This window comes from Orcinus orca, chromosome 1 (genome assembly GCF_937001465.1).
Source record: "Orcinus orca chromosome 1, mOrcOrc1.1, whole genome shotgun sequence".
NCBI lineage: Eukaryota > Metazoa > Chordata > Mammalia > Artiodactyla > Delphinidae > Orcinus > Orcinus orca.
The window spans coordinates 184,231,230-184,249,757 of record NC_064559.1 but is presented as its reverse complement, the minus strand read 5'-3'; the positions used below and the strand labels follow the sequence as shown (position 1 = coordinate 184,249,757).

General features: G+C 43.7%; 1 protein-coding gene across 1 annotated transcript in view; it reads right to left on the bottom strand.

Annotated features, from left to right (window-relative positions):
• Positions 1-4,795: 4,795 nt before the first annotated feature.
• Positions 4,796-18,528, bottom strand: part of CLSPN (claspin) — a 28,660-nt gene continuing 14,927 nt past the window's right edge. Inside the window, exons 11-25 of the mRNA XM_004266472.3 lie at positions 17,551-17,729; positions 17,391-17,455; positions 16,284-16,483; positions 15,484-15,638; positions 13,901-14,127; positions 13,217-13,328; positions 11,830-11,905; positions 11,507-11,610; positions 8,836-9,000; positions 8,603-8,724; positions 8,226-8,353; positions 7,578-7,683; positions 6,921-7,003; positions 6,489-6,650; positions 4,796-6,174 (exon numbers count right to left, since the gene is read on the bottom strand). Coding sequence (XP_004266520.1) covers positions 6,064-6,174; positions 6,489-6,650; positions 6,921-7,003; positions 7,578-7,683; positions 8,226-8,353; positions 8,603-8,724; positions 8,836-9,000; positions 11,507-11,610; positions 11,830-11,905; positions 13,217-13,328; positions 13,901-14,127; positions 15,484-15,638; positions 16,284-16,483; positions 17,391-17,455; positions 17,551-17,729 — 1,995 coding nt within the window. The 3' untranslated portion in view covers positions 4,796-6,063. The remainder of the gene's footprint in view (positions 6,175-6,488; positions 6,651-6,920; positions 7,004-7,577; positions 7,684-8,225; positions 8,354-8,602; positions 8,725-8,835; positions 9,001-11,506; positions 11,611-11,829; positions 11,906-13,216; positions 13,329-13,900; positions 14,128-15,483; positions 15,639-16,283; positions 16,484-17,390; positions 17,456-17,550; positions 17,730-18,528) is intronic.

Sequence of the window (18,528 nt, the reverse complement as noted above, 5' to 3'; positions counted from 1 at the left end):
GTCATCAGAGCCAGTTCACACAGAAAAATCATCATAATAAATAAAACTAAAAAATCAATAATGTTAGCAGAACAGGGAGAACCGGATTGAAGTGACCATCCTCAGACTGGCCCCTGGGCCTCCTATCCCCAAGCTCATAATTACCTTGTCACACAGAAAACAAATCTGTTGTGGATGGTGAGTGTGGAGAGGTGGGAGATCCTGGGCAAGGAGGTTGCCCACTGAGGAGGGGGGTGGGGTCCGCATTAGGAAGACAGATTGGCCTTGGCACTGGGGTGGGAGGGAGGGGGCTGTGTTGAGACTGACAAAACTAAGGCCTAGACAGTTTCCCAAAGTTTTCTTCCCTTAGGAGGGTGATCCTGCCTAATACTCAGTACTAGGGGTGGGAAATTGGAGGGGGCTGGGGGAAAGACCTCCAAGCCCACCCCACTGAGCCTCAGGAGGACGGGTTGCTATGCTGCTGCTGCCCTCTGGTGGACATAAAAAGGCAGCATGGACATCTCCAGCGCTGGAAACAAATGCTGGAAACTGCAAAGGAGTCTCTGTCCTTTCCTGTCCTAAAGCCTTGGCCACCAGGACTAGCACACTCATAGGCTGGATTCCCCAGGAAGCAGACTCAGACAGTTTAGGACGCCACCCTTGGGATCAACGTCTGTGGAAGTGAGGGTAAAGGAGCTGAACTACCAATACAGGTCCATGACAGCCTCAGCCAACCCCCCAGGGAGCTCTGAAGTGAGAATGGGCCCTTTAGAATTGTCCCAAAATGAGCTGAGGTGGCCAGGCCTTTACACTCCTGTCATCACTGGATGTGGGCTGTGCTGGAATGGGGCGTGAGCGTTGGGTAAGGGGTTCTCTGCAGCTGAGGCCGTCCCCTCACTGAAGGCCGTCTGCAGAGGGGCCAGCAAAGCCTTCACTAAAGGGGATAGGGTGGTGCATCACGGGGTCTACCCCACATACCACAGATACTCATTAAACGTATGTTAAATGAATGGCAGGGTTAGATCATGCCTCAGGCTCCAGGCTCCACAGGACAGCCCACAAGCCTGTTATTCAAGCTGTTACACACTGACTTTTGGAAATGGTCAAGGGAGCCTTAATGCTCCAATTCACGGATTCATTCATTCAACAAGCACTCACTGAGATTTACTATGTGCTGGACCTGGAGGCAGACACTTTACAAATTTCTCAAATTTAATCCTCACAACTGTGGAGCTAGTTAACTCAGATTATACAGATGAGATCAAGTTATTAAGTGGCTATCACAGTCCGATGGCACTGTGACAATGGGTGAGTGGGCAGGGCTCAGTGACAAATGACACTCAAAATGGGACAAGTGCTCTTGCTGCTGCCAAAGATTCTTCAGGCCAGAAAGGGTCTTGGCTCTGTTCTGTGAGTGTGCATGTGTGTATGTAGAGAGAGGGCTCTCTCTATGATTTCAGCCAGAACATTTCCTCTATTGCAGCCAAGAGTCATGCCTCCATAGCCTCCTGCTTTAGTTCCTTCCTAATAATGTTGCTGCCCAGAGGTAACAGAACCACAAGCTTTAAAAATTCCTGGTTGTAGCCACAGAGCTAGCTCCTTCCCTGGATATTTAATGGACAGACAGCCCTCAACCCCCAGTGTTCTTTGGCCATAGTATCATTACAAAGTTATGAAAGGGTAAGTTCTTCCCCTAATGTCTAACTTCCATAACTGCTGTGATCATTCTGGGATGATAACATTGAAGGGACAAGAGGCGGACCGGGTCTCTGCTCTAGAAACCTCTCTGTACCCTGACACTCTCAGTAAGCCCGTGGATCTGTGGGAGGAGGCGAGGGCAGGAGAGCTAGAGAAAGCCGTCGGCTGCCATTCTGCTACAGCCCTGACATGTTCTCATTCTTGGCCAATTAAACCTTTCTGCACTCCCAGCCACCAATATACAGATTTTAGTTTTCTCATTTAGATTGTAATCATAAAGAACTTGAGGAAAATCATAAATACTTTCAATACTCCTCACCCCCTCCCAACCATAAACACACACACACACACACACACACACACACACACACACACACACACACACACACACACACACACACACTCATATGCCTTTCCTCCTGGGCCCCCAGAACCTAATTTTTCACGTTTGGAAAACCCAGATGATTTTTGCCTGGGTCCATCTGGTTTTCCAAATAACCTGTCTTTTTGATAAATAACATAAGTTAGACAAGACAAACAAAGAGAGGGGTGGGCAGTCAGCTTTTTTCCTTCCTTCAGCCTCTGAGAAAAAGAGATGGGGACTGAAAAACCTACAGGACTCACTCCCAATCCTGACCCTGCACCTTCCACCCCTTAGATTGGGCCCAGTGATTCTCCAGCCTGGAGCTGAGAGCTGCCTCTTCACCCCCACCTCTACCCCACCAGCCATCAAGAACACCAGACTGTGGTTCCTTCTAAAATGAAGGGAGGACTTCCCTGGTGGTCCAGTGGTTAAGAATCCACCTTCCAATGCAGGGGATGCGGGTTCAAGCCCTGGTTGGAGAACTAAGATCCCACATGCTGTGAGGCAACCAAGCCCGTGCACTCTAGAGTCCTCGCACCACAACTAGAGAGAAGCCCACATGCTGCAGGGAAGAGCCCAAGTGCTGCAATGAAAGATCCCATACGCCACAACTAGAGAGAAGCCTGAGTGCCACAACTAGAGAGAAGCCCACATGCCTCAACAAAATATCCCACATGCCGCAACTAACGCCCGACGCAGCCAAAAGATAAATAAAAAATAAGGAAAATAAAGAAAATTAAAAAAAAAAAAGAAAGAAGTCCATTTGAAAAAAAGGGGGGTAAGGCTCTGAAGCTTTGTGTAATGTGAATGGAGAACAGAGGATGATAGGAGGTTGGGAGGCACAACTATGTCATGGAGGGTCTTGTAGTTTGAACTTAATCCTGAGTGCACTGGAAGACAGAAAAGGTTTTGAGTGAGGGAGTGGCATCCTCCTATTTAATTATGCAAATATCACCCTTTGGCTGCTGTGCACAGATTGGATGGAAAGGAAGCAAAAATGGGAGTGGGGAGATCAGGAGGCTACTGCCAACACCCTGGCAAGAAATTATGGAATCCTGGATTACAGCATCGGCTATAGAGGTGATTCAAGATGCAATCTGGAAGTAGAAATAACAAGATTTAGAGATTGCTTGATTATGGGAGTAAGGAAGGAGGGATCGAGAATGTCTTTTGGGTTTCCAGCCTGAGTGACTGGGTATGTGGAGGTACCTTTTAGTGAAATGGGAAACACAGGAGGAAGAGCATTTTTAGAGAAGGAACATCACATTTTTAAAGATGTCAAGTTTGAGATGCTTATGAGACAACAGGCCTTGGAGGAGTGGTCCACAAAACATGATGCAGTTGTAATATTGGCAAATCCATATGCTTGCAGAGTAGTGTTCGACATAATGCATCCACATACATCTTCCAACAAGCCTCACAGCAACTCTGAGACAGGCATGAATGACTATCCTCATTTTATAGATATAAATGGAGGCTCTGAAAGGTTTGGTATTTTTCATTCACCCTTTACTGGGCAATTCCACATTCCAGACCGTGTGCCAGGCAGTGAGTAGGACACAAAGGTAGAAGATATAATGCCATCTCAGGGATGATACAATCAGAGAGTATCATGACAATATTCCTCCCAGAAATACTCTCCCCTATTCTGAGGTGTACAAGCCCCACTTGGGGGACAGGAAGCCCCAAGAGACATTACATATATCTCTGGGAGCTAAAACCCCGAAAACACTCACATTGAGCTATTAGAGATTCTCAAAGTGGGGTAGTTTGTAGAGAGGCAGTTGAGAATTTGCACAGGAAGCTGGGTACCTTGTCTCTACAGCGCTTTGGTGAGTATAAACTGGTGCTTTATGGAAGAGACCCTAGTATGGTTTGTGCAGCTGTGGACTGAATTGTTTAAATGAAGTAAATACCATGTGTCCCTACCCCAGCGTGTGGAACACAGAGGAGGTGAAAGGACTGACACTGAGCACCCTCATCGCCCAGACTCACGTGCTCTCATCCCTCCAGGCAGATAATTTCCAAGCTAGGGAAGCTGAGTCCTAGCAGGAGCCACAGCACAGGCCCTGGGCTTCAGTTTCCCTAGAATGGAGCTGAAGCTGGAGGCTCAGTGCTCTGGGCACAGGTCACATGGTCAGGTCCCGACTCTCCACTTCAATCTTATTACCAAGGCTTAGCTTGCCTTCTGACAGTTACACTGACATGGGGAAAAGCGACCCAGAGCTTAAGACTCAACTTTTCTTTCTCCAAAGAGTGCTTTCTTTCTGGAGCCTAGAATAGAAACCCTTTGCTCCCTAGATTTCTCAGGCACTGATTTTCTTATCCTTAGTGTTCAATCCTAATACTCTTCTCCATCTCTCCCTGCCAAAAAAGGATATGGGAAAGCAAAAGGGGAGAAATATCCAGCCCTCCTCCCTAGTTCTCTATTGCTTAGCAAGGGCTGCCTAGCCTTGGCCACTGTTTAGAGAGCTCAAAGGAAGGGGCAATAATGCCCACCTTGGACCCACGTCTGCCAATCAAAGGGCTATAACAACAGGCACCATTTATGTAAACTCTCCTCACCTGCACTGAACCCAAACCACTTGGTTAATTAAGTTAATTTGATCAATTCACCAGAGTTGAGAAGACAGTGAGGGGACAATGGCAGCAGCCTCTCACTCCAGTCCCAGAGGCCTCCCCTGAGAGACAGATACCCTGAAAACAAAATGCTCAACATTAGACAGGCTCTGACCTAAGAATGAGCATTCAATCTGGACAGCAAATCCTGCCTTCAAGGCATTGGGATTTATTGAAAAACTACATACATATTAAAACATCTTTATATACATTTTCACCATTACAAGATTACAAATATACAAATGTAAATTCCATCAAAGTCAGCATCTTGCATATTACAAACAACTGTAGAAAACCTATATCCTAATTCCACCAGTTAAATTGGTATTCCTTATCTGCCAGTGAAAAACTGGCACGGTTCATCCAGCTTCCCAAGTCCAGCTCCTGACAGTGAAACCACAGTATTTACATGAAATGTTTTTCCAAAGCAGCAGTGACACTTGGTTCTGAGAGGAAAAAAAGAAATCTGTCTAAAACTCTGACAGCCTCATGGTAGTTCAGGGAAAATCGGGAGTGGTGGCAATCCTAACAATATTTTGATGAAACTCCAAGATGATTTTTTCTCAAAATAAGTAATGAAGTATTAAATTGTCCTCTGCTCAGGGCAATGTACTCAACCCAGTTTAATGCAATAAATAATGATTATATATAACTCTTCCAGTCAGAATGAGAAGGAAGGTCCTTGAGCAACAGTGCTTCAAATCGAAAATTTAGTCCTAAGAGAGAGCTCTCTGCCCCACGGAATATCTAATGTCTACGGACACTGTTTGTAACCTTTTATCTTCATCCTCATACTCCAGAAAAGTCACTCTTTCTGACTTGGGTACCAGTTTGAGTCCTTATTATAAAGGAAGCACAGGTTAATTGGAAATTTGAGACTGCACTGGGAAGAGGCATAAAAGAAAATGGAAGGGGCAAAACTAATAGAACAGCCCATGTGTCGATTCCTAGATCCTCTAAGAAGTCTCTCTTTCACTGAGTCCTGGTCACCATGGTGCAGATCATAGGGGTGTGAAGGAGTCATCCCAGTTTTGATGTTCACTGCTGTCTGTAATTTTCTGTCATGCCACACTTTTTCTTCCTCCAATCACCCCTTTCACCAAAAGTTATCAACCCAGGAAGCTGCTAGGATAAAATGTCAAATATTTAATGGAGGACACCCAGGTATCCCGTAAGTTGATGTTGTAAACACTGAAGAATTAAGTTAGTGGCCAACCCAGGAAGTAATACTAGGAAAGAGATGTCCAGAGCCATGTAGTGGAAAGAACTGGAATCTTTGTCCTCAACCTTAATGCATTGATTATGAAGGAAGGGGGGATAATCCACATGAGCATCGATTCCAACCTTCAATGCCAGAAACTTCTCAACGAAGTCTCAACACAGGTGCCGGTGCCCTTGTGGTGTTAGCTTTCCAAGTATCTGAAGATGCTTTGCTTCGATCCTGAAGCGCTATCATCTGTTTTGAGGCGCTTAGGTGAAGGGGATGTCATTAAAGATGGACCCCTTCTCCTTACCTAGAGAGCAGAGAAAGAGCCAACTCAAGACCTTCATACAAGTACTTAGCTTCACTTAGCCCTTAAGCAGCTCATAGTTAAATCACGGATCATTAGAAAAAAAGAAAGAGAAATTTTCCAGGCAAGTTTCAAAGCTGATTACTTACTGCAGGTAGCAATGCCCTTGTACCTTATTGGGAGTGCAAGATTAACACTGCAGCATTTAAGCCTTTAAGCCAGAAATATATATATTTTTTCAATTCAATTCAATTCAATTCAATTCATTCATTCACTCTGCTGTGGAGATTCACCAAATCAGTTCTCAAATTCCCTACCCGAGGCTTAGATGATTCCTTTGCTGCCTCAGCCTTGACAGGAGAAAGTGTGTGGAAGACAAAGTTTCTTGAATTTCGGGGAGCACTAGGGTTGAGGTCAGACAGGGCAGCCAGTTTCTGAAGCACAGCTTTGGGCTGGTTTAGCAGTGAGCCCGTCTTCAGCTGAGGAAAGAAGAGTCATCAAATTCCTGGTATCAAATTCCAAGTGCCAAGGGAAGAATGAGAAGTCAGCGCCTCCCTGCCTCCACCAGGTATTGAGGGGACACAGTCCTACCCTGCTCAAGTAGAAAAGAAATGGTAGGCTCCTTTGACATCTACTTCCATTTCTTGCAGCCACCTCCCTCCCCTAATGAAACAGCATTCCCTTAACTTGACCTGGGCCTTTATAACACTGAAGATCATGACATCAGGCTAACAAGGTCCCCAACCAACCTGGTTGTCACTTCCTGGTTTGGTGGCTTCAAAAGGATTTCTGAATAAAGACTCTGATTCTTGAATAACCACAGTGCGACTGACTGAAAAGAAAAGACAGAGAGGCTTGTTCTGGACAAAGCTGCGTAGAATTACTTTTAAATCTAAACAAGCTAACAAGCCTTTAACTAAACCAATAAACTAAAGCCATAGGAACTCTGATTATTTTATAATCATGACTTGAAAGTACACTTAAGGGGCTTAAGAGAAGACAGACAACTCAGCTGAACTTATTGTCTAATTAACAGTAATAATAAGAAAATACAAGAGCGGTAAGAGTGTTAAGGAGTGTTTAAGAGCATCAGCTCTGGGGTTAGGCATATCTGGGTTCAAATTCCAGCTCTAACACTTAAGTATATAATCCTGGGCAACTGAATAAAGAAGCCAGAATTCAATCCTCCGAGCTGCCTTAGAACATAAAACAAAACCAGCTACATATACTCACAATCACAATGTCGACTGCCCAATAGTCTAAGATGGAAAGAATACTGTCTCTCCCCATCTGAGGGACGCCGGCCCATGAGTAGGCTGCACCAGCCCCCGAAGGCTGGAGTCACCTCTAAGGCTCCAGCACTAACAACCCCGGGGGCCAGACCCTGAGGAGGGCTAAGAGCTCACCGTTCTTCTGCAGAGCTTTGGCTGTAACTTTCTTGGCCAGCATCATAAACTGACTATCTTCCCCAATCTCCTCTTCTTCTTCAGCTGCAATTTTCCCCTGCTGTGCCTGAAAATAAAAATCAGACAGCATTAACAGAAGCCCACAGCTCCCCCAAATAATTAGTATAGCCTGGAAGCTAGAGTACTTGGGACAGCATTTGTTTTCCTTTTTGCAACTCTTTGTTGCTTTAGACAAAAAAAAAAAAGGATTTTGGACAAAAACATGACTAGAACTGCCCATGGTAACCTTCTCAAAGCACAAAAGAAAATTCAAGGATTAAAAGGGACAGCAGGGTTTCCCTGGTGGCACAGTGGTTGAGAGTCCGCCTGCCAATGCAGGGGACACGGGTTTGTGCCCCGGTCCGGGAGGATCCCACATGCCGCGGAGCGGCTGGTCCTGTGAGCCATGGCCGCTGGGCCTGCGCATCCGGAGCCTGTGCTCCGCAGCGGGAGAGGCCACAATGGTGAGAGGCCTGCGTACCACAGAAAAAAAAAAAAAGGGGACAGCAATATATTGCCCAAGATTTTGACGACTATCATGACAAGCTGGGTGACGGAGTGACCTCATAAGTAGGGTCAGAATAGGAGAATTTCTTGCAGGTTTCCTACCTGGTCCCGAAGCCACTGCTCTCGTTCAATTCGCTCCTTCCTCCATCTGGCTTCCGTCTCATCAAGCTGTTCTTCAGTCTGATCATCATCAGAGTCTCTGTGGAACAAGTCCATCTGGGAAGCATCATCTAAAGCAAAGAGCTAAGGCTATTAGCATTCTGCACTCCCCACAAGAGAGGGTGTCTCAACAGACACAAGTGAACCCTTTTCATTTACAATACACTGACACAAGCTTTTCCTATCCATTAACAGAAAATAAAGGTCAAGGCAAGGTCCTCCACAGCTGCCTGCTGTAGTTTTGATTTCCTCTTGCTGTCTTAAACTGGACAAACATGTACCTTTGTACAATTTGCTTCTAAAGGCAACAATCAAAATACCTATGTTCTTCCATCGGAATTTCCTCATTCGTCCAGGACCATCACTGTGCAGGTCCCCATCAGCAAGGTACCTTTCTTGGTACAAACGTAACTGTCGTTTATCATCATCCAACATTGTTTTCCTACAACAGGAGAAATACGGTGTTCAAAACCAGGACCACTCTGGCTGGTTATAGGGCCTGCCTTAAGACACACCCCATTCATTATTCAGAAGGGCTTGCTGGGATACTGACATGTGTATTTTCTTGATTTGACTCTGCAGTTCCTCATCAGAAGGAAGTAATTCATCAATTACATCCTCTTCATATTCATCAAGCTCTTCCCCGTCATACTCATCTTCACTTCCCATGTCACTCCCTGACACCTCTGCCTCATCCTCCAGGTATTTCTTCAATCTCCTGGAAAATTGAAAATTAGAAAATACAACAATGAATATACACACAACAATGAGAAAAGCAGAACGCAGAGCCATCTCTAATAACAATAAGATTAAGTTAATAATAATAATACATTTTGATAATACTTAAAAGTCTATTATTTAATATATACTGTGTGCCAATAACTGTGCTTTGGAGCATTACTGCGTTATCTCAGGGAGGAGTATTATTATTCCTTTCAATTTTCAGTTGAAGGAACTGAGACTCAGAGAGTAAACAACTTACCAATGGTCACACAGCTAGCTGGGAGGCAGCAGAGCCTGGATTCAACCTAGGTTGGTGACTCTAAAGCCAGAACTCTCAATCTCCTCTATATATATATTTGGGACACACCTGCTAGAAGGTTCAAACTATTTTGTCTTGTATTTAAGCTTACCAGCTTCAGGAGACAGACTAGAGATAGTATAGTATGGAAAGGTAATAGACTGTACTCTTCTTACAGCCTGCCAAATCTTGACCCTCAAGTTAGAGGTATGACTGAAGCTCAGAGTTAGTAGTAATCAAAACCACTACAAGTTAGTTTTTCTGACTTCAGCTCACATCGAGAACAAATCTGCTGTCATCTGAGTTCAAAGTGCTGTCACCTATGGTCATGAGTGGCAGAAGCTTGATGGCTTTCTGAAGGCTGATTTTTTTTTTTAAATAAATTTATTTATTATTTATTTTTGGCTGTGTTGGGTCTTCGTTTCTGTGCGAGGGCTTTCTCTAGTTGCGGCAAGCGGGGGCCACTCTTCATCGCGGTGCGCGGGCCTCTCACTGTTGCGGCCTCTCGCTGTGGAGCACGGCTCCAGGCACGCAGGCTCAGTAGTTGTGGCTCACGGGCCCAGTTGCTCCGCGGCATGTGGGATCCTCCCAGACCAGGGCTCGAACCCGTGTCCCCTGCATCGGCAGGCAGACTCTCAACCACTGCACCACCAGGGAAGCCCCGAAGACTGATTTTTTATGAAAGACTTCCATTATTATTTTAAAGCTGAGTTCCTCTAACTCCTAGGGTTCCTGAAGAATTCCTTCAGGGGCCAATAGCCACTAAGCTTCTCAATCTTCCCATCTACCCTCTTTGAGCAGTTCAATTTTTAGCTGCCATTCTTTATAAGATTTCATTTAAACAAAGGACTCTATAGTTAAATAAGGTTTAAGAACCATTGCCTTAGAAAAAAAATCTATAGATGGCCCAAAGCTGTATGAATAGTTAATTTGACAGGTGACAAATTAGAAGCCCAAACTGATCTCAACAGAATGGAATGATGGGCTAAAAACAACAAAATAAATCTAATAAGGATCAATATGATATCCTATATTTGAATTCCAAAAGTCATCTACAAATAATAAAATGTGGAATACCTATTAAAATGGTTTTTATAAAACCTTCAATATCAAGGAAAAAGGCTTACAGATATGGTAAGTAGGAAAAAAAAGCAAGATGCAAAATTGTACATATAAAAAAAATTGTACAGATCTCAACCACATAAAAATATATGCCTGAAAAAAAGTTATGAGTTAATAATAACCACCACCACCACTTTCAAAAATATCCTGGACGGTGGACATGGATGACTTTCTTTTTTTTGGCTGCGTTGGGTCTTTGTTGCTGCACGCGGGCTTTCTCTAGTTGCGGTGAGCAGGGGCTACTCTTTGTTGTGGTGCTCGGGCTTCTCTTTGCAGTGGCTTCTCTTGTTGCAGAGCACGGGCTCTAGGCATGCAGGCTTCAGTAGTTGCAGCACTCGGGCTCAGTAGTTGTGGCTCTCGGGCTCTAGAGTACAGGCTCAGTAGTTGTGGTGCACGGGCTTAGTTGCTCCGTGGCATGTGGGATTGTTCCGGACCAGGGATCGAACCTGTGTCCCCTGCATTGGCAGGTGGATTCTTAACCACTGCATCACCAGGGAAGTTCCTGGATGACTTTTTATTTATGTCTTTCTGTATTCTTTGAAATATTCCAAAATAAATGGCTTACTTTCATGATCAAAATGACAACAAAATATTAAAAAAATAAAGGGGGGTCATTTGCCTGAGACTAGGATGAGGAAAACCTGGAATGACAGTAATTCACAGGAAAAAAGGCATGGGGAATTTTAGTCATTTACAAGATCCTCAGGATCTACAGTGACTCAGCTCTTATGCTCTTTGGTTACTTCATAAAGTAGTATGCAACCAGAACAAGGGATGTGGTTGTACCACTACACAGAGCGGTGGTCAGACCACACCTGAAGATAAAGAGAGTTTCCATACATGTGAGGAGTCTGGAAGCAATGTCACGTGAGAAACAGTTGAAGAACTAGGGATGTTTAGTATAGGAATCACTTGAGGAGGACGTGACCATCTTTGAATACTCAAGAGATATCACGTAAATGGCTTCTATTCAATCTGTGTTAACCACAAAAAGGAAAAATAGAACCAGCAAATGTAGCAAGCTACAACTCAACTGTCAGGAGAACTTTCTTGCAACTGAAGGAAGGGGCATAACACCTACATTTGCCTTTTCAACTTCTCGGATTGCTGCAGGAGGTCTTCTTCATCATTATCTTCATGGTCTTCTAGTGCCGGGTCTTCATTGTCAGAGTCACTGTGTTCATCCTGCAAAATCATATAGTATCACATGCAAAGTTACACAGAATAAAATGTGTCCTCAACTAAGACAGGAATTTATAAACTTCTGCCCAAACATTTGATTCTAGGAAATTGCTTCTGATAACATGCCAAACAGAATTCTCAAGAACTCAAACTACAAAACAAGCAAACACAGCAGCAATACATGGAGTTCGGTTATGATTACTCTGTCGCTTTCAAACTCACCTCATCACTATCAAACTCATTATCATTTGGGACAAGCTGAAAGTCTCCAAATTCCTCCTCTTCACCTTCTTCTTCCCTAAAATGCAAATCAACAAATCAATAAAAGAGTTGAAAGCAAACTACAAGCAGTCAGCCAACTTAGGAACTGAAAATATTTTATAGCACCAACAATCTCTTCAAGAAACAGGAAACGAGATATCTTGCGTTTAAAAAAATTTTTTAAATTGTGATAAAATACACACAACATAGTTTACTATCTTAATCATTTTAAGTGTACAGTTCATTAGTGTTACGTACATTCACATTGTTATGCAACCAACTTCCAGAACTCTTCATCTTACAAAACTAAAACTCTATACCCTTTCAATAGCAACTCCCCATTCTTCCCTCCCCACAATCCCTAGCAACCACCCTTCTACTTTGTGTCTACGAATTTGACTACTCTAAGTACCTCATGTAAGTGGAATCATACAGTATTTGTCATTTTGTGACTAGCTTACTTCACTTAGCATAATCTCCTCACAGTTCATCCATGCTGTAGCATGTATCAGAATCTCCTTCCTTTTTAAATGCTGAATATTATTCCACTGTGTATGTATCCACTTGGGATGCTTCCACCTTTTGACTATTACGAATAATACTATGAACATGGGTGTACAAATATCTATTACAGACGCTGTTCTCACTTCTTTTGTGTATATAGCCAAAAGTGGAATAACTGCTGGGTGTGAGGTAGTATCTTATTATGGTTTTGATTTGCATTATCTTTTCTTTTCTTTTTAAAATAAATTTATTTATTTTTATTTTTGGCTGTGTTGGGTCTTCGCTGCTGCGCACGGGCTTTCTCTAGTTGCAACGAGCAGGGGCTACTCTTCGTGGCAGTGTGCGGGCTTCTCATTGCAGTGGCTTCTCATTGCAGAGCACGGGCTCTAGGCACATGGGCTTCAGTAGTTAGAGCACGCAGGCTCAGTAGTTGTGGTTCACAGGCTCTAGAGTGCAGGCTCAGTAGTTGTGGCGCATGGGCTTAGTTGCTCCACAGCATGAGGGATCTTCCCGGACCTGGGCTTGAACCCATGTCCCCTGCATTGGCAGGTGGATTCTCAACCACTGTGCCACCAGGGAAGCCCCTGCATTTCCTTAATTATTAGTGATGTTGAGAACTTTCATGTGCTTTTTCTTGCCCTTTTTTTACCCTGTTCCCCACCAACTAAATGAAAGCATTATAATTTCCTTACTATGCAAATATGAGACTCAAACAGACTGCAAGACTCTCAGACAGGATATGAAGCCCCTAAGATGACCATTTATTCCTGAGCCCAGAGAACCTACCCCAGTATTTTATCAGAACACCGGACTTGCCAAGTTCCCTCCAATCACTGAGACTCACCTGTCTGTTGGGAAAGAGCCTGAGCAAAGAGCAAGTGCTTCTTCCATTGGATCACCCAGACTGTTCTCCTTCTCCTGCTTAGTTAACTCTGATGGAGCCAGAGTAGAGACATCTACATCACGATGAAGAAAAAGATTTGTCACCAAGAAATGACAGCTTTATCCTCTCTCCCCAGCCATCTGAAGACATGCCGGCTCAACACAGTTCTAAGGTAAGCTTGCCAAAAAGAGCTCCCCATTCATTCATTCATTCAACAAATCCTTATTTAGTGCTTACTATGTGCCAGGCGCCAGGAAGACAGCAGCAAACAAAACAAAGATCGCAGCTCCCAAACAGCTTACGTTCTAGCAGAGGTGTGAGGGGGAGAAAGGGGTGTGCAGGTGGAAGTAATAAGTTAGCATTTATATGAAATATTCTATGCAGCAGACACTGCTCTAAGCTTTGCACATATATTAGCCATAAATGACAAGTCATATGGCCAAAGCTAAAGCAGTTTTAAGTTGATACTTCACCACTCTAAGAAAGTAAGAGCTCTGAATGTCAGGAGCTAAGCAGTGCATGCAACCTATGCTCAAGAATCCACCACAGCTCTGTTTTCTCACCTGACAGTAAGGGGCTTCTTTTCAAGGACACTGACTTAAGATATTTGGCTGTGGTTAGCCTGATGCTCTGTTGGATAATTACCCTGAGAAGTAAATTTTCCTGAACACAGATCCAGAAGTTCCTCCATGTTCTCTTTCTTGTCGCTCTTCCTGGACAGAGGTTTTTCAGCCTGAGATGTGAACTTTCCCGTACACAAATCCAACAGCTCATCCATGTTGGCGTCCATGGCGTTCTCATCCATACTGGCCAATGGCAATCGAGGCTTCAAAGCTTGGTACTGATTCCTGTGGTTTCTAACATTTAAGAACCTACAAGCACAATGAAGAGTGTAAGAAATTCTCCAGGAAAAAAACAAAGTGGTGGGTGAAAAGCCCGAACTCATCTCCAATACCAAAGTTAGAAGCTGAATCCTGAACCAGAAGACAAGAGTGTCACACTTTAGCCTGTGACAATCTAAAGAGGGAGGGGGAAGTTTATGAAAGAATAAAGCCTATTCGAAAGGTAAAGGGCATGGGACTTCCCTGGTGGTGCAGTGGTTAAGAACCTGCCTGCCAAGGCAGGGGACACAGGTTCATGCCCTGGTCCAGAAAGATCCCACATGCTGCAGAGCAACTAAGCCCGTGCACCACAACTACTGAGCCTGCGCTCTAGAGCCCACAAGCCACAACTACTGAGCCCGCAAGCCACAACTACTGAGGCCACGTGGCACAACTACTGAAGCCCGCACACCTAGAGCTCATGCTCCACAACAAGAGAAGCCACCACAACGAAGAGTAGCCCCCACTTGCCACAATTAGAGAAAGCTCATGCACAGCAACAAAGACCCAATGCAGCCAAAATTAAAAAGATAAATAAATAAATAAATTTTTAAAAAAAGCCAATTCTGAAAAAAAAAGGTGAAGGGTAAAGGATAATTTTTGGCTTCAAATGGTGCTAGAGTAGGGCTTGGTGTTATGCATGTAATGTGCCACAAAAGTGTCAATTCTCAATCCTACCCAACAATCCTAACATAGTAGGGTGGATGCAGAGAAATCTGATGACCTTATAAGAGCTATGCATTTCATACAATGCAGAAATTGAAGGATCAGAATGCCAGCAAGGCTATTTACTTTTTCTTTTTTTAAAAAATAAATGTATTTATTTATTTATTTATTTTTGGCTGCGTTGGGTCTTCATTGCTGTGTGCAGGCTTTCTCTGGTTGCGGCGAGCGGGGGCTACTCTTCATTGTGGTGCGTGGGCTTCTCATTGTGGTGGCTTCTCTTGTTGCAGAGCATGGGCTCTAGGCGCCCGGGCTTCAGTAGTTGTGGCTCGCAGGCTCCGTAGTTGTGGCTCACGGGATCTAGAGCGCAGGCTCAGTAGTTGTGGCGCATGGGCTTAGTTGCCTGTGGGATGTGGGATCTTCCCAGACCAGGGCTTGAACCCGTGTCTCCTGCATTGGCAGGCGGATTCTTAACCACTGTGCCACCAGGGAAGCCCAAGGCTATTTACTTTTAATTTTCTAGACAGACTTTGTTCAAACGTGTGGAATGTAATACTAATGGTCTGTACACCTCTCTTTCTCAGAAGAGAAAGCACAGATGGAGCGACAGAAGCTCACTTTATTTTTAAACAAAATTAAGCCGTACCCAGCACCATCCACCCACAGAAACATAAAACTACCTACCCATCTGCATCCAACAGTTGGCTCTGAGTGTCATCTTCTAAACAGAACTGGAAGTCTCCTGCTCCTAGGAAAAGTGTCTTAGGCTCTGGGGAGGCGTTATACAGATCCTGGGAATCCTCTATGGGAAGTGAAGGCTCAGACAGCTTCCCTGAACTCTGGCACCAAAACAAAACCAAACAAAAACAAAACATTTTACAAATGTCATTCACTGTCATGACAACAGCAGAAGCTGCTATTTGTAAAATTTAATCTACTCTCAGGCAATTGCAGTTGAGGAGGACAATGCATAGCCAAGAGGAGCATAAAGAAAAATATTTTCAAGAAAGTAAGAAACTTGGATGAGGCTTGTTTTTAATACACAAAGCGGGGGGACTTCCCTGGTGGTGCAGTGGTTAAGAATCCGCCTGCCAATGCAGGGGACACGGGTTCGAGCCCTGGTCTGGGCAGATCCCACATGCCGCGGAGCAACTAAGCCCGTGAGCCACAACTACTGAAGCTCGCGCACCTAGAGCACATGCTCCACAACAAGAGAAGCCACAGCAACAAGAAGCCCATGCAACACAACGAAGAGTAGCCCCCATTCCCCGAAACTAGAGAAAGCCCGCGTGCAGCAACAAAGACCCAATGCAGCCAAAAATAAATAAATAAAATAAATTTATATATATATAAAAATACACAAAGGGGTGGATTTTTTAAACTAAACATACACAATGTGGTGGGAGTTGTTGGCTTGGACACACTTTATTTAGCAATGTGGGAAGCAAAAGCAGAAGGAGATTAGAAAACCACTGCCATCTTACCTTAGAAGCTGAGCTGACCAAACTGGCTCGAAATAGTCCAGGGGAAGGAGATCTGAATCCTCCTGCCGTAGGGAAAAGACTGGTCCCACGGCCTGTTTGTCTGTTGCAAGGCTGATAGGATGGAATTGTGGAGCCTATCAGCTCAAAGCTGCTATTGTGGCTGCTCTCCTTTGTCAGTAATGAGCATGAATCATCTTCATCTAAAGAAAAATAACTTTTAAGTGCATGATTCCAGAAATAAGTTAGATTTGTTTAGGAAAAAGAGTTGAGAATGAAACTGTCAGGTAAGACCCACTGGCAAACCTCTCAAGTCACATGTTCCAAAACGTTACATTAAAGGTCAATTACGGGGGCGCAGTGGTTAATAATCCACCTGCCAATGCAGGGGACACGGGTTCGAGCCCTGGTCTGGGAAGATCCCACATGCCGCGGAGCAACTAAGCCTGTCTGCCACAACTACTGAGCCTGCGCTCTAGAGCCCACGAGCCACAACTACTGAGCCTGCATGCCACAACTACGGAAGCCCGCGTGTCTAGAGCCTGTGCTCCACAAGAGAAGCCACTGTAATGAGAAGCTCGTGCACCGTAATGATGAGTAGCCCCCGTTCACCACAACTAGAGAAAGCCTGCACACAGCAACGAAGACCCAACGCAGCCAAAAATAAATAAATAAAATAAATAAATTTTTTTAAAAAAAAGGTCAATTATGGTACTAAGATAACATTATATAATCAGGGTTTATCACTGTGAGCTAAGTGACACCTGAAAGTTCCTGTCTTTCTGCCTAATGCCTATGATTACTCTTTCCATTATCCAATCACTTACACATCTTCCTTTGATCTACATATGATAGAAATGTTTCATGTTTCGTTCAATCAACACATACTCACTAAGGACGTATTACATGCTCGTGGAAACTGCAGGTAAGTTTTCAAAAACTAGACCAAGAAAAATATTCTAATTCATAAATTCCTGTCATTGCCACAGGTAAGACTGGGAAAAGTCCACTAGGGTTCCAAAAAATGGAACCTTAAGGAATTGTAGTCCTTAAGTGTCAAAGCTGGAGGATCAGAGAAAAGTCACGTTCTGCGAAAGAGTCACTACTTACCTAGTTTGCTAGGTCTTTTGCCTGAGTTTTCATCTATTTCTGATTTTTCTTCACTAGCAGAGTAACTACAAAATAAGAAGGTAAATTGTTTGAGTATCTGCTTCTTACTAGAGGGGCAAATACCACGGAATCTTATCTTTCCTTAGAGAGAATTACTTACCCCATCTTGGAAGAGTTGTCCTTAAATAGAAGGAAGGTAGAATCTGACAAGAGAGGCTTGGGGACAGAGAGAAGGCCAACTGACTTGCCAATTTCACCATTGCCATCATTGTTTTCTTTATCCATTTCTTTCTCATCTTTGGTTTCTATTTCTTCACTACCGAGAAGGAATTCTGCAATCTTCAATCACACAACCCCAAAACAGAATAATACAAGTCAAAAAATTTAAAAGCAAACACACTGTCAGCCTGAAATATGGCTGCTTAGTTACAAGTCACATCTTAAATCTGAAAAGGTAAACCTGAAGGAAGCTCGGTCTAACCATTATCATTAACACAATTTACGCTGACACTTCTAAAGCTCTTTTATACTTATGTTACTTTACCTTTACCCTCCCAAAACTGCCACAAGATCATGAAAGAACCGGATTATCATTTTATTGAGTCAATGAGAGGTTACATGATTAGCCTGAGATTGCAGGACAACTACTGACCTCCAACCAACCACAAACTATGACATCCTGCCCAGTTCAGCCACGGCTTTCCTCTTCCTTTACCCAGGGTTAAACATTAACCAGTTCTTTTAAATGACTCCAGTGTTCAAACAAGGACGACTTTCTTTTTTCTAATACCAAAAGTCCTATCATCATCTGTCTTCTCTAGGTGGAAAACAATACTATAGAAAAAGGGCAAGAGGCCCTTCTACAAATACCTTCCTCAACAAAGAATAAAATTAACTCAGGAAGGTCTCGGGCTGTCTGAGAATTTATTCCAGAACTCAACCTGGCCAAGGTTAAAAGTGCTTTTTATTCTGAATAGAGAAACCTAAATGAACAACAAAGATAAAATTTCTATTAATACAAAACCATTTCGATATCAGTATAATAGTACAATATGTAAACCAACAGGTAGAAGCCAAGGCTATGGCTCTGTGAACTGCAGGTGTTCCCTGGTGCTGAAAGGACTGAAAGCACTAATAT